Source organism: Tupaia chinensis, unplaced genomic scaffold (assembly GCF_000334495.1).
Source record: "Tupaia chinensis unplaced genomic scaffold, TupChi_1.0 Scaffold147433_1, whole genome shotgun sequence".
NCBI classification, from domain to species: Eukaryota; Metazoa; Chordata; class Mammalia; order Scandentia; family Tupaiidae; genus Tupaia; species Tupaia belangeri.
The window spans coordinates 3,823,306-3,837,737 of NW_006207284.1; the positions used below are offsets into that span (position 1 = coordinate 3,823,306).

The following is a 14,432-nucleotide window of genomic DNA, read 5'->3' on the forward strand; positions in this document are numbered from 1 at the left end:
TTTTTATTCCTGCATAATTGTCACCTCCATTTGTGATGCTTGTTATCCTTCTGAATTTTTATGTTGTTGTCAATTAAAGTTATGATTTCCATAGTTACATGTACTTCTGCTTTGTCAAATATTTCACCACTGTGCAGTAGCAAAAATGACATCTGAATTTAGCTGATATCCTCAGCTAAAAATGCTTTGAACCAATTTTGTATGTCTCTTTCTTTCAGGATTCAAACCTTCTAGCAAAGTGAATTTTTGCAATTTCTGTTCAGAAGCAACTTACCTAATTTTCTTTTTTTTTTCTTTTAGGAGTAGGCAAGTCAAGAAGCTAAAAAATCTAAAGAATGTTTCCAAAAGGCAATCTGCCTACCACTTGCTGGGTATGGAGGAGCATGAGGAAGCTGTTTCTATTGCTTTTTCTCTTGCTGTCCCATGCAGCTCATTTGGAAGGCAAAAAGGATAATCAGTTCATCTGGAAACCAGGTAGGAATGTCCTGTCTGTACCTTTGTCCCATTTTCATTAATGAGAAGAATATTCTTTCCATCCTTGTTCTTCATATTTGTGGAGAAGAAATATCCAGATAGGAAAAATAGACTTTTCTTTATTCTACAGCTTACATTTGATTTTTATTCCTGCATAATTGTCACCTCCATTTGTGATGCTTGTTATCCTTCTGAATTTTTATGTTGTTGTCAATTAAAGTTATGATTTCCATAGTTACATGTACTTCTGCTTTGTCAAATATTTCACCACTGTGCAGTAGCAAAAATGACATCTGAATTTAGCTGATATCCTCAGCTAAAAATGCTTTGAACCAATTTTGTATGTCTCTTTCTTTCAGGATTCAAACCTGTTGGCTACTAATTATTTAATGCTTTCTAGCATATAGCCAGTACATGTAGGGTGGGAACATGAAAAATTGTTCTATCACGTTTGTTCATTACTTGTGACTATGAAGTAGCCTAATATATTACGGGATCCTTAGCTATCTCATGTATGACCCTTTTCTGTATATTAATAAGTTCATATGCAGAAAGGTATATGAGTAGAGGTTTGAAGGTTTGTATATAATTTATGTTCTTCTTCAAATATGTCCTTAATTCAGCTGTGGAAAAGATTTGTTAAGTTTAATTTCAAAGTCTAATAATTTATTAACTTAAATTAAGACCCCTAACTATCTTGGCTCTTTGTATTACTGATGCTTTTCTTTGCTCTGGATTTTAATTTTCTTAAAGTCTCACAATTGGATCATTTAAAATATTTATTACTGTTTCAAGAGTCCATTCTTGCAAATACAGATAACTTATACACTTAATATCTTGGAAGTGGAATATATGGTGTTGTAGGAGATCTATGGGCCTCAAAGAGTTTTCATTTTGGTCTCATCATCTGTAAATTAAATAGACTGCAAACGTTTTGTGTCACCATGGAAATATATATAAAAGTGATATTTGTAATATTTAAATGACTTTGCAGAAATGAAGGTGAATTATGCTTTAAAGTATATTAAGTAAAAAAATGCAGCTCCATTAGAGATACAGTCTGGAGGAAATTTAATTGCATTAAAGCCTCTATAAATTAATTTAATCGTAGGCTCTAATACCACATTAGTGATTTGTATTATTTTTCTCACAGCATTTTTTGAAAACATTTTTTTTTTTATTGCCAGAGGGCAGGCGTGCTCTGCCAGATAGAGAGAGGGTGAGAGAGAATGAGAGAGAGAGGAGAAAGCACTTCTCCAGTGAGGTGTCACCACACTGCAATTCATTCTCTTCCATTTTTCCATCCTGTTGGAAGTCTGGACACACATGTACATGTGCTTGGCATTTTTTTTTTCAAGTCACTGGAGCTGGGATTTGAACCACAGTGGGCCATGCAAGATCAAACCACGTAGCCACTAAACCACAGTGCTGGTCTCTCAAGGTAGTTTTAGGAAGTTTTGGAAATTAGTTCTAAAAGTCAATATTGCATTTCTGTAAATGGGAATATTTTGTTAAATCACAAAAGATAAACATTTTATCCAGTTGAAATACGCATATTTATATAACTATACCCCTATCCAAAGTTCTTCAAAAATGCAGTCAAAGTGAACAGTAGCAAATTTGAAACATGAATGAGATGTGTTAAGAAAATGGGCTTATTTTGAAGCTGATTTAAAAATAAGTCTGCTTTCTGAAAGTAGGTCATTGGAACAAGATGGTATAGAACCACCTCCGTGGCAGATGAAATGCTTGGATGACTGTCAGACCCATTTCAAAAGTGAGAATCCTTCCCATCAGATGCATTGCATTCTTCAAAATGAACATCTAGGTCATTATTCTCATTTTCCCTGCTGTCCATTGCTTCTTTCCTTCCTTACTGTGCCGAAAAGATAATAATGTATGTTTTTCTCATTTAGCTTTGCTCTTAAACCAAACTACTTGTATATGATGAGAAATTTTTTCAAGTAGAGAAATTTTAAATGTATAAAATTAAAAGCAAAAATCCAGACAGTGTATCCTATGCTCCAATCTTTGTGTCCTTCAGGAATTTTTCCTGCAATGTAAATACATATTAGGCATTATTTCTCTATATAAATAAATTATATTTCTCTATATCAATAAATTATTTTTTTAAAGTTTTATTAATTTTATTTTTTCCAAGAGAGGGAGGAAGAGAGAGAGATGAGCACCTTTGGTAACATTTTGCCACACTACATTCCTCCCACCCAGCCTTCTAGCTGGTCAGGATCATGGGCACATGTGCGCACACCCAGTGTGTCTCAGGTTGACCTGTGATCTGAACTGAAGTGTTCTTGGTGACACCAGCACTGCAGAACAGTGCCCTATGGCCTGCCCCACTACTGGCGGGCCACTATTACTATTAAGAGGGTTTTGCCAGCAAAGAAATGGCACAGGTATAATGCTATTCACAAAAGTGGCAAGTGTGAACAGGGATCACAGCAACAAGGGACTGTGCAACGACCCTAACTTATATCAGTGAGAAGTCTTTACTACTTGTGGGCTTGTGGGGGCAAGGAGAAAGAGTGGTTCCTGATCTGGAGAGAAAATTTTACGAAGAGGATGCTCAGATCCTATGGCCTTTAGAGAGTTATAGCCAACCTGCAGTGAAAATTAGGAAGAGGGCTGGGGGAATGAATGACCCCACCTTACTCTCCTCCTGCCCTCAGATTCCCTTGTAGGGTGCCCATTGTTTGAATCTGAGAAGAAGCCACAAGGCATGGGAGCCCATTGATGTATCTGTCCAGTGAGTCTTTAGAAAAGGAAGTAGGGTGAAGAATGGTGGAGAAGGATGGATCTGAAAATATTAGATTATTTCATTACACATGTATGTATATATACACGTTTTCATATAATCAGAATCATACTCTGTATCTTTCTTATAGCATGCTTTTATCATGCAATGATGTCTTGACAAATATTACATATTAGTGCACATAGGTCAACCTCATCTTTTAATGATTGCATCTTTCAATGTATCCTTTCATATTTTTATTCAATAATTTATTTAACTAGTCCCCTGTTGCTTTAGCTTTTCTTCCCATATTGCTTGGCATTTCAGTGGTTTTTGATTTTTTGCTGTTATAAATAATGCTGACATGAGTGCAACATTATTTTAAAGGTAAGCAATAAATTGATTTGAGGAGTCATATCCTTTGAAGCAATTCTGGGTCATCACCTTCAAAGACAACTTCAACGTCTTTGAATCTGCTACCTGTTTATCGATGAGTTTATCATATTTTTATTTTTTAACTGCATAATAGTTTAAATTAACTATATTTTTAGAGTATGTTATCAAACCTAACAACTCAGGTCCAGTGTACCCTGGAATTTGAACAGATTTCCATGGAGACCCAGATAAATGTACTTTATTTTAGAAACCCAGAGAATGGTCTCAACCAAATAAGATCTTTGTTGGTCTCTATTGTTTTTCTCCCTACATCAGTAGGTCAGATGTTAGTTAACCTCACCCCAATTAGAGGCATTTTTAGGTGAGCGCCGTCCTTGGAAAAACAATAGATTGATGAATAATAAGTGAGTGATATATTATGTGGCTGATGGTTTCTGTACTAAGGGAGCATCTGGTGCATTGTAGGCTGTGGGGTCATTGATCTGGCAAGGCTGTTGAAGGCCTATCATCATCGTAATGAGATGCTCAGATCTATATTTAGTGTCTGGCAATCTGTCATTCATGCCAAGAAAGAAGGATCATGTTAGCAAAAGTTTGCAGTAAGGAGTAGTATTGCTTATTGTTTTAAATTCTAATATGTAACTCTTAATGCCTGATTGCTTTGTAGAGATGAAGAGATCATGGTCTCTCTACAAAGACCTCAGTAATGGGGCTGGTGGGTGGGGTGGTGATTAAGGTACTGGACTCCCACATGGTCAAGCATGGTTGAGTCAATCCAGTTTTAGTCCTGGACCTGGTGGTTTGCTTTCTCTCTCTCTCTTTCTCTCTCTCTCATCAAATTAAAAAATAAAAATAATAAATAAAATTAAATAAGAATGAAAAAAAGAAAACAGACTTAATTCAGAGTGGGTCACTCATTCCAGTACTATTTGCTAAATCCTTACTGTCAGCCACTTTAAACAGCATGTGGGATATTTGGGAATAAAACATACACATCTTTAGTCTTCATTAAGTGGGAAATAAATATGGTCATAAATAGTATATGTTTAATAGTGATAAGTGCTAAGAAAGAAAGATAAAGCAGGGAAGCAGGTGATAGGAGATAGAAAGTTTATGTAGGTTGTCTATGAGATGCCTCACTGAGGAAATTAATTTGAATAAAGACCTTAAGGAAATGAAGGAGCCAGCCATGAGGCTATCAAGATGAAGAACATTCTAGATGGAGGCAACTACTAGGCCAAAGGCCCTGGGGGGAGGAATTTGAAATCTGTTTGAGGACCAGAGAGGAGGCCAGCCTTTGACCCACAGGGAACATGGAAGAGTGACAGGAGATCAGATCAGTGAGGTAACAGATCTAATCAGGTATGTCCTCATGGTCATGGCTTTTACTCTGAGACAGAAGACACTTGTGAGTTTTGAGACAGTGGTGTTATGATCTGACCTTCTTTTCAGTAAGGTTTTAATGGGATCATTGTAGGTGGCCAACTGAGAAGGGTGGGAGCAGGGAGACTTATAGAAATAAAGAGGAACCGTCTAATAGCTTGAATTAAGGTCATGGCAGTCAAGATGGTGAGAACTGGTTGAATTTTGGATATATTTAAGGCTGAGGTCAACTAAATGTAATTTTGCTTTGCAAGGAACACTGGGCAATGCCTGGAGACATTTTTGCTTTTCACAGCCAGGAAGCGCTGCTGACATCTATATGGTAGAAGCCAGAGAAGCTGCCAAACATCCTAAAATGCACAGGAAAAAGAATGATCAGGTCCCAACATGCCAGTAGTGCCCAGCTGAGAAATTCTTATTTAAGATAAAAGCATTATTTATGTTTATGGAAAGAGATAAAAGATCTCTCTAGCCCTAAGTTATTGGAAGAATAGAATTTCTATCATTTAAGATGGGCTAGCAGTGAAGGATCAGTCGTGGGGGGAATATTAGGAACTCAGTATTGGGCAAGCTAAGGTTTTGAGCCTGTCGGAAATTCATGTGGTGTTAAACAGGAAGTTGGGTAAATTGGGTCTGAATTCATGAACAGAAGTTTCCGCTAGAAAAATAAATTTGGGAACTGCTTGTAAGAGGTAGAATTTAAATGTGTAGGCTTAGAAATGAAGTGTGCTTGAATTTGTGATCCTGAATATGTAGAGGATCAAATTCAAATATGTTTCCTTTTGGGAGCCAAATGATGTTTAAAAAAATTATGGTAAAATACATATAACATAAAACTTACCATTTAAAGTGTACAATTCAGTGATATTTAGTACATTCACAGTGTGGTGGGACCATTACCATATTCTAGTCCCAGAATATTTTTATCACTCCAGATTATATCTTGCAAGTGAATTTATAAAAAATCTGGAAAACAAATTTTGTTTGGGATAATAAGGTATGAGAAAAAAAGTCCACATTTGTTTCTTTGTGACAGGCTTTCTAAAAATTATTTTATTTTGCCATAGGGCACTTGCACTTGCCAGAGAGAAGCAGAGAGAAAATGAGAAAGCACTCCCCAAAAGGGATGGCCATGCCACAGTCCCTTCTCCTCCATTATACACTTGGGATTCTGGATATGCATGCATACTTGCCTGGCGTGTTTTTTAAGTTGCTGGGTCCGGGAGTCAAAGGACTTAGTCAACCACATGAGATCTTGCCACCAGTTGGCCCAGGATTTATGTTTTATATCCTCCACTCCCTCTGTTTTTCTGTTTCTTCTGAGACTCCTTAGACAGATGTTTGATATCTTTAGCTGATCTTCAAATTGTAAATATTTCTCTTGTTTTTTGTTCATCTAAAATTCCTGAAATGAACCTTTCCTCTACACTAACCTACTGAACAAAGGACAAGTGACAGATCTTGGCAGAGGAGTCTCAGCACCTAGTTCTGAGCTTTAAGTTAATTCCTTTCAAATGGGATACCTCATTATTGCCTTTTACTTTGTTCACTCCTCTCAAGAATGTCCTCTTTTTTTTTTTTTTTGGAGAGGTTTTTCGCTATAGGGCGTGTGCGCTCGCCAGACAGAGAGAGGGACATAGAGACAGAAAGCAAGAAATCACCCCCCAGGGGGGATGGTCATGCTGCAATCCTTTCTTCTCTATTCTCCTCTTGGGATCTTGGGCACGCATGCACACATACCCAGCGTGAGTTTAAGCTGCCAGGTCCGGGACTCGAACCGTGGTCGACTACGTGGGAGTCCAGTGACATAGCCGTTACGCTAACTGCTGGTTCCCTCAAGAATGTCCTTTAGAAGCCCTGAATTTTGCTGTCTGCTTTCCTGCAGAGAATAAAAAAGGGACAGAGGAAAGGATCTGGGGAGCTAATGAATTCTATATATAAACTTTTAAATATTCTCTATTTCAAGCCACAAGCCTTGCTCCTTCCTATTGTCTCCAGGTTCCAAGTCTTCCCAGAGTTCTGCAAATTCAGACTGGCTTTTTGTCGTTAGGATACTCTTCTGTAGGTATCTAATTGTCAGCTTCCTTTACATTGCCCAGTGGCTTAGAGCTCCTCTATCATACTTCCCCATTGGTTGTTCTCTCTTCTTGATCTCCATCTGTATAATTTTGACTGTCATTGAGTTAAATATTTTAATATTTCTGCTGTTATTTCAGCAGTGAGTTAGGAGAAAGTGAAAATATACACATGTGTTATATCCCCCATGTTAATGGGAAGTCTTTTCATTTACTTTTTATTACTTTTACCACAGGCTGTTTATTCTGAAATAGAAAGCATGTTAAATTGGGTTAATTTGGTGGTAACTGACCCAGCTATTATCTTTGAGCATGTGCTACAGTGTTTGCCTTTAATAAAATTAACTGGCTACTAAACATTGTCGAGGTTAACACTTTTTAAAAAGCACATTGGCTTGCTATGATTGGGCGATTGAATTGAGCTATGGGATAGAAGATTGCTATGGGAAAGATTACTGACTGCTGTTTAGATTATCATTGGAGAAATTCCTTCATAGCACCTGGAAATATGTTCCTGCAATTTTTTCTTCCATTTCAAAATTTGGATATTTGACTTACTTTTGAGTTATAGTTACCTAGAAAAAATAGGTTTCTATGCAAAAAAAATATGAAGAATCAAAGTTCAGAAGAAGCCATGCCTATCACAATGGTGTTAAAACATGATTCAAAGACAAAATGATAGTATTATGAATTAATAAAAACAACCTTAAAATAATGCTCTGTAAACAAGGACTTGACCTTAGTTGCTATAAAACCTTGATTAGAATCAATTTTTTTAAAGTAACCTACTTTCCTATAGGTTCTTTAAGGATTTACTTTTATCATATAATACCTGAGGCTTAATCAGAGAAATAATTCAAAAGGTGTACATTTAAAACCGCTGATATATACTATACTCCTTCAATTTTGTACAACTTAAAGTTTATTCTGTTAGTAAAAGTTGAAAACATGAATTTACCATCTCTGTTTTTTTATCTTTTGAGTTATTTTGGGGACAAAACTGTAGATCATGTATAGAATTTGTGATATTATTACCCCTTTTAGTATCCCCAACTGGACTTGTGTGAAATGTATTTATCTTGGAAAATTCACTTTATAAGCTAAGTGATGTATAATGACTAAATGTATAAAAGAAATTAAAAGAAAATATATAGAAAACATAAAGTGATCATTCCTCTTTTCCCAAAAGGGTAAAATAAAGAGGCTATTCTGAAAATACATAGCTTTATCATCCTATGGTGAATTTCATTCAAGGATACACTTTACTACAAAAGTAATACAATAAATGGTAAGAATAACATATGGAAATGTTTTTTCTGTAGATTTTTCCTCAGGGTTAATAATTTTTTAATTGAATGCAGCTGTTCAAAGATTTTTATTGCTAAGTTTATGCGGTTGAAAGGAGTGCTGCATTTTTAATCTGTTTTAGAAAACTGTTTTGAGGCTTAATTACTTAGTTGAATTTGCACAAAACTTCATGCCATCTTCAAATACTAATGCCTGTAAATAATAACTGACAATCAGACAGTGGCGGAGTGGTATAGTGTAGGGCCACTTAAGTCAGACTGTTTGAAGACAAGCTGTGAGTGACCTTGGGAACGTTCCAAAACAGTAAGCTATTACTTTCACGTGAGTCAAATGGGAATAAATGAGAAAATCTATGTAAAATATAGATCATACTCTATTTTATATACTCAAACTAAATTTTGTATGCTCAAGATAAATATATGTTCAAAGTCATATTAAGCACTTAAATAATGATATCTTTTTATTAGTAGTTTGAGTCGGAAAATGTAATTAAAGTATGAGTTTCTTTTGGTGCAAAAACATTTTGAAACCCATGTAAAATTTTTCATACTTTGTATTTTCTGTGAACATTTTGAAGACCTCACAAAAATGGGTATTACTATTTTTTTTTTTCTATTTTTTTGGAGAGGTTCTTGCTATAGGGCGCATGCACTTGCCAGAAAGACAGAGACAGAAAGTGAGAAATCACTGAAATCCCTTCTCTTCCATTCTTCCCTCGGGATCTTGGACATGCACGCACACGCGCCCAGCGTGAATTTAAGCCACTGGGTCTGGGACTCGAACCGCAGTTGACTACATGGGAGTCCAGCAACATACCTATTACGCTAACTGCTGGTTCCTAAATGGGTGTTAGTTTAAGAGACTTATTCCCTCTCCTTCCCACCAATTCATGAGTAAAATGTAAGGTACTCTAGATATATAAGCATGAACTTAATATAAAATCATTTCTCTACGTAGACTATTAGATATTTTTGATGAACTTCAAAGATTATTTTCTAAAATAACGGCTTTTCTTTTTCAGATTGCCATTTTATTGCTTATTTCTAGTGGCATTCCCCCACATGCACTTTAGCTGTTTCAAATGTTGAACCTCTAATATTTTCCCCTGACATTTATATTTATAAAACTCTATTTTATTGTTTTTCAAAGCAAGAGCTATGGGATTCTATCCAAGGCAATTGCTACACATAATGTAGTTTCCAGTTTTCTTAGAATCAACAATGTGTGGCCTGTTTGACCAAACCTGAGTTTAAACTCGGAGAGGAATGACTTCTTCCGTCTTCAGACTTGAAATAAGAAGCAATGGTGCAAGCAGCATTTTTATATTTGGTAATAAGTTAAAAAAATTGTTATACTTTAGTACCTTCTCTTTTATTTATCTTACATGGGCCTCTTGACAGTCGTGGAATATTGTAAGCAGGGTAAGAATTGCAATTTATTTAAAAATTGAAGAAACTGAGTTTGAATAACATAGATAATAGATGATAGAATGAACACTAGCCCATGCCCTACCACTACTTCAATTTTCAGTATGGAAAGGCCTTCAGGTTTCTATTTTGGAAATGTTGAATTTAGAATTTATTGTGATGTTGCCATTCTCTGTAGGGAATATCATGAACCAAAAGATCACCACCTTTTAAATTTCCTTAGATTTTATGTTGGTTAGTTATCATTTTGGGTGGTTGAGGATCAAGATGAACAAATATTTTCTTCCATATATTTCCTCATACCTTCTACACTGTTAACAATATTAAAAACTATTGGATTTGAAAGACTTTTTTTTGAAACTTTATTGAAGTGTAACTTATATGCCATAAAATGTGCTCAGTGAAAATGTAAAATTCTGTTGTTTTTAGTACATTTTATCAAGTCATACAACCCTTCACTACATTTTGATTTTATTGAGTTGTTGGAAAAGTCATGATGTATTTTTGCATTGAAATAAATATCATGAATTTTCCAGTAACCTAATGGGTCATTTTTCGTTTGTTATTTTTAATTGACATTATTTTATGTAATTATGGAGAATATTCTAATTTTCTGAAACATAAATAGATTGCATAATGGCCAAATCAGGGCAATTAGCATGGTTATCACCTTGAACATCTATCATTGCTTTGTGGTGTGAATGTCCCAAATAATTTCTTCTTGTTAACTATAGTCACCTTAACTTTGCCGTAGAACACTGGATTTATTCCTTTTATCTAACTAATTTTGTGTTCTTCAATCAACATCTCTCTATTCCTCCTTCCTCCCAGTCTTTTCTAGACTCTAGTAGCTACTATTCTTCTTTGAGGTTGACTTTCTTACCTTCTGCATATGAATGAGAACATGCAGTGTTTCTTTTTCTGTGCCTGGCTATTTCACTTAATATAAAGTTCTTCAAGCTTGTTAATATTGCCTTGAACGACAGGTTTTCATTCTTTTGATGACTGAATAGTATTCCATTATCTGTAAGGGGTCATTGATTACATCGATTCCATATCTTGGCCTTTATGAATAGTACTACAATAAAATGGGAAGGAAAGTATCTCTTGAACATTCTGATTTCCTTCTTTTTGGATTTATACACAGTAGGATTGCTAGATCATATAATAGTTCTAATTTTAGCATTTTGAGGTACCTCCACGCTGTTTTCAAAATGGCTGTACTAATTTACATTATCCCCAATAATATATTACACTTCCTTTTCTTCCACACCCTCTCCAGCATTTGCTGTTTTGTCTTTTCATAATAGCCATTCTAATTGGATGAGATGATATCTCATTGTGTTTTTGATTTGCATTTACCATTTGTAAATCTTTATTTTTTTGGAGAAATGTCTATTCAAATCATTTGCCCATTTAAAAAATCAGATTGTCTTTTGGCTGTTATGTTATATATTATGAATTTTATTCCCTTGTCAAATGTGTAGTTTGCAAATATTTTTTCCCATTCTACTCTTGTCCCTTTACTCTGTTAATTGTTTCTTTTGCTATGCAGGTTTTTAGTTTAATATAATCCCACTTGTCTATTTTTGCTTTTGTTTCCTGTACTTTTAAAAATTTATCCAGAGATCAACAGTTGGTGTAATGGCTATGTCACTGGACTCCCATGTAGTTGACTGCAGTTCAATCCCAGACCCGGTGGCTTAAAATCATGTTGGGCGCATGTGCGTAGGTGCTCAAGATCCTGAGAGGAGAATAGAGGAGAAGGGATTGAGGCATGGCCACACCCCTGGGGGGCAATTTCTTGTTTTCTGTATCTCTGTCCCTGTCTTTCTGGTGAGTGCATGCGCCCTATAGCAAAAACCTCCCAAAAAAGAAAAAAAAAAAAGACTTCTCCAAAAAATCTTTTGCTCAGACTAATGTCCTGAACATTTCCCTATTTTTTTTTTTTGTACTTACAGTTTTTTCAGTAAGAGGGAAAACTGGATAACTGTATTCAATAGTATGAAACTAGACTTCATCTCTCATCAGTTATAAAAATTGATACAAAATGGATTAAAAGCTTGAGTGTAATTTTAGACTATTTTCACCACCTCCAATAAAATTTTACATATTCATTTATAGTTAATTCCTGTTTCTGTACCAAAATTTTAGGCAGCCACTAATTTATTTTCTCTCTGTGTAGATTGCCTTTTCTGGATACTCCATATAAATATATAAATAGAATCACCAAGTGTGTGTGACTGGCTTCATTCACTTCACATAATGATTTTGAAGTTCATTGATATATCAGCATTTCATTCTTTTGTTTTACTGAATAATATTCCAATGTATGCATAATAGCACTCATTTTTAAATCTATTCACAAGTTGATGAATATTTGATTGCTTCCACTTTTGGCAGCTATGGATGGTGATGTTTTGCTTGTAGTGTGCAAACCTTGGTGCATATACTTATTTTTATTTCTCTTGGGAGTGGAATTATTGGGTTGTATGGCAAACATGTGCTTAACTTGTTAGAAACTACAAACTTTTTTTTTTGAGATAATCATGTTAAATTATATTCCAGCACAGTAGCATTGCAGCACATTTAAAGTGTGACACAAGGAATTATGAGATTATGGAAAGATTATTAGATTTTTTTTTTTTAGAGGTTTTTGCTATAGGGCACATGTGCTCGCCAGACAGAGACAGAGACAGAAAGCAAGAAATCACTCCCCAGGGTGGATGGCTATGCCGCAATCCCTTCTCCTCCGTACTCCTCTCAGGATCTTGGGCACACATGCACATGCGCCCGGCGTGAGTCTTAAGACACCAGGTCCAGGATGCAAACCGTGGTTGACTATGTGGGAGTCCAGTGACATAGCCATTATGCTAACTGCTGGTCCCATTAGGTTTTTTTTTGTTTGTTTGTTTGTTTTTTAAAAAAAACAACAAACAAGGTCTAGGGTGCATGGCTGAAGTAGGGTAGATTGAGTCGTTGGATGGTCAAATTATGTTTATCATGACACAAACTACATCTTCTAAATAGTAGTAAGGCTTTATCACTTGTCAGGTATCACGTTACAAGTGACTAGGACATATCTGTGCCAAATAAAAATTGATGCCATGGTAAAATTAGCCTCAGCATCTTCCCCAATTTCTACATCCAATGATGAACAGCCACATTCCCTGGTACTGTATTTCTCTTGCCTAAAATATCCTTACTATTCTTCAAAAACCAGATTCAAGTCACTTGTTCCTGCGAAGTAAAACAACTAGGCAAAAAAAATTCCTGGCCAGGAATTCTGCATTCTTAGCAAACTCCTATTACTAGGAGTAATTCTTTACTTCTCAATTGCTTACTTGCCAAGTAGTTGGAAAGGATAATCAGTTTAAGAAAAAATTTCAAATCAGTATTTGTCTTTTATTATTGTCTTTAAAATATCATATAATGGCCTTCAAAAGTTTCTGGCTTGTTACTGTAGCTGGAGAACTCTTAGATCATTTTTTTCCCTCTTTTTGGAGAGGTTTTTGCTATAGGGCATGTGTGCTCATCAGAGAGACAGAGAGAGACAGAGAGACAGAAAGTGAGAAATCACCCTTCAGGGGGAATGGCCAAGATGCAATCCCTTCTCCTCTGTTCTCCTCTCGGGATCTTGGGCATGCACACACACGTGCCCAACGTGAATTTTTAAGCCACCGGGTCTAGCACTCTAACCGTGGTTGACTACATGGGAGTCCAACGACGTAGCCATTATGCTAACTGCTGGTCTGAGAACTCTTCGATCTTAAATATTACTCATCAGCTTGCTGAACTGTACCCTTCTCAGAGACATAGATACCATCCAAGAATTTTCTTATATCTTTATTTTTTACCTGTCACGGCATGCTGTATCAAAACAGCTGAGTTTGAAACAAGTTCAATATTGTTGCCTTCAAGGATCCATTCACCTTTCTGGTCTTTCAACAAGAGACCCATTTTACTGAATAACGACATTGATGGGGAAATGAGGGTACACAGACCTCATCTTGTAGCAGAAGCCCAAAGTAATGTCCTTGATCATGCTCTGGACGTGACTATAGATACAGTGCAAACGGAAGCCAGTTCCTTTCTGTTTCCCCACCATTTGTCAACCCACAGCCTTTTCTTTTTCTTTCCAAGAAGACTGAGCTCTACATTGATGTGATTGAAGTTCCTCCACAGGGTTCCTCTGGGGCCCTTCACAATAACTGTGCATCCCTTCAGAGTGATGTCAACATTCTCTGCAATGTCCATAGTCTGATTGCTAATAATGGCCTTCATTCTCACAGTAGATGGGGCAAAGAGCAGGAGCTCCAAACTATTTTCTCATGTGGCTACTATGTTTTTTTGCATTCTAACCAGCAATACACCAAGTAAACCCTATTTGTCTGTATTTTTGCTAACATTTGTTATTGTGTATATTTGTGATTACGGTCCTTTTAATGAGTATGAAATAGTATCTCATTGTGGTTTTGATTTGTATTTCACTAATATCTAAAGATATTTTCTCTCTAATTACCTATTACCTATTTGTATATTTTCTTTGTTGAAATGTCTATCATTTTGAATTTTTAAATTGTATTGTTTATCTTCTTTTTTAACTTTATTTTTATT

At 35.7% G+C, this 14,432-nt stretch overlaps 1 protein-coding gene across 1 annotated transcript in view; it reads left to right on the top strand.

Annotated features, from left to right (window-relative positions):
- Positions 1–328: 328 nt before the first annotated feature.
- THSD7B (thrombospondin type 1 domain containing 7B) overlaps positions 329–14,432 on the top strand; it is a 797,103-nt gene continuing 782,999 nt past the window's right edge. Inside the window, exon 1 of the mRNA XM_027768766.1 lies at positions 329–474. Within this exon, the coding sequence (XP_027624567.1) occupies positions 336–474 (139 nt within the window). The 5' untranslated portion in view covers positions 329–335. The remainder of the gene's footprint in view (positions 475–14,432) is intronic.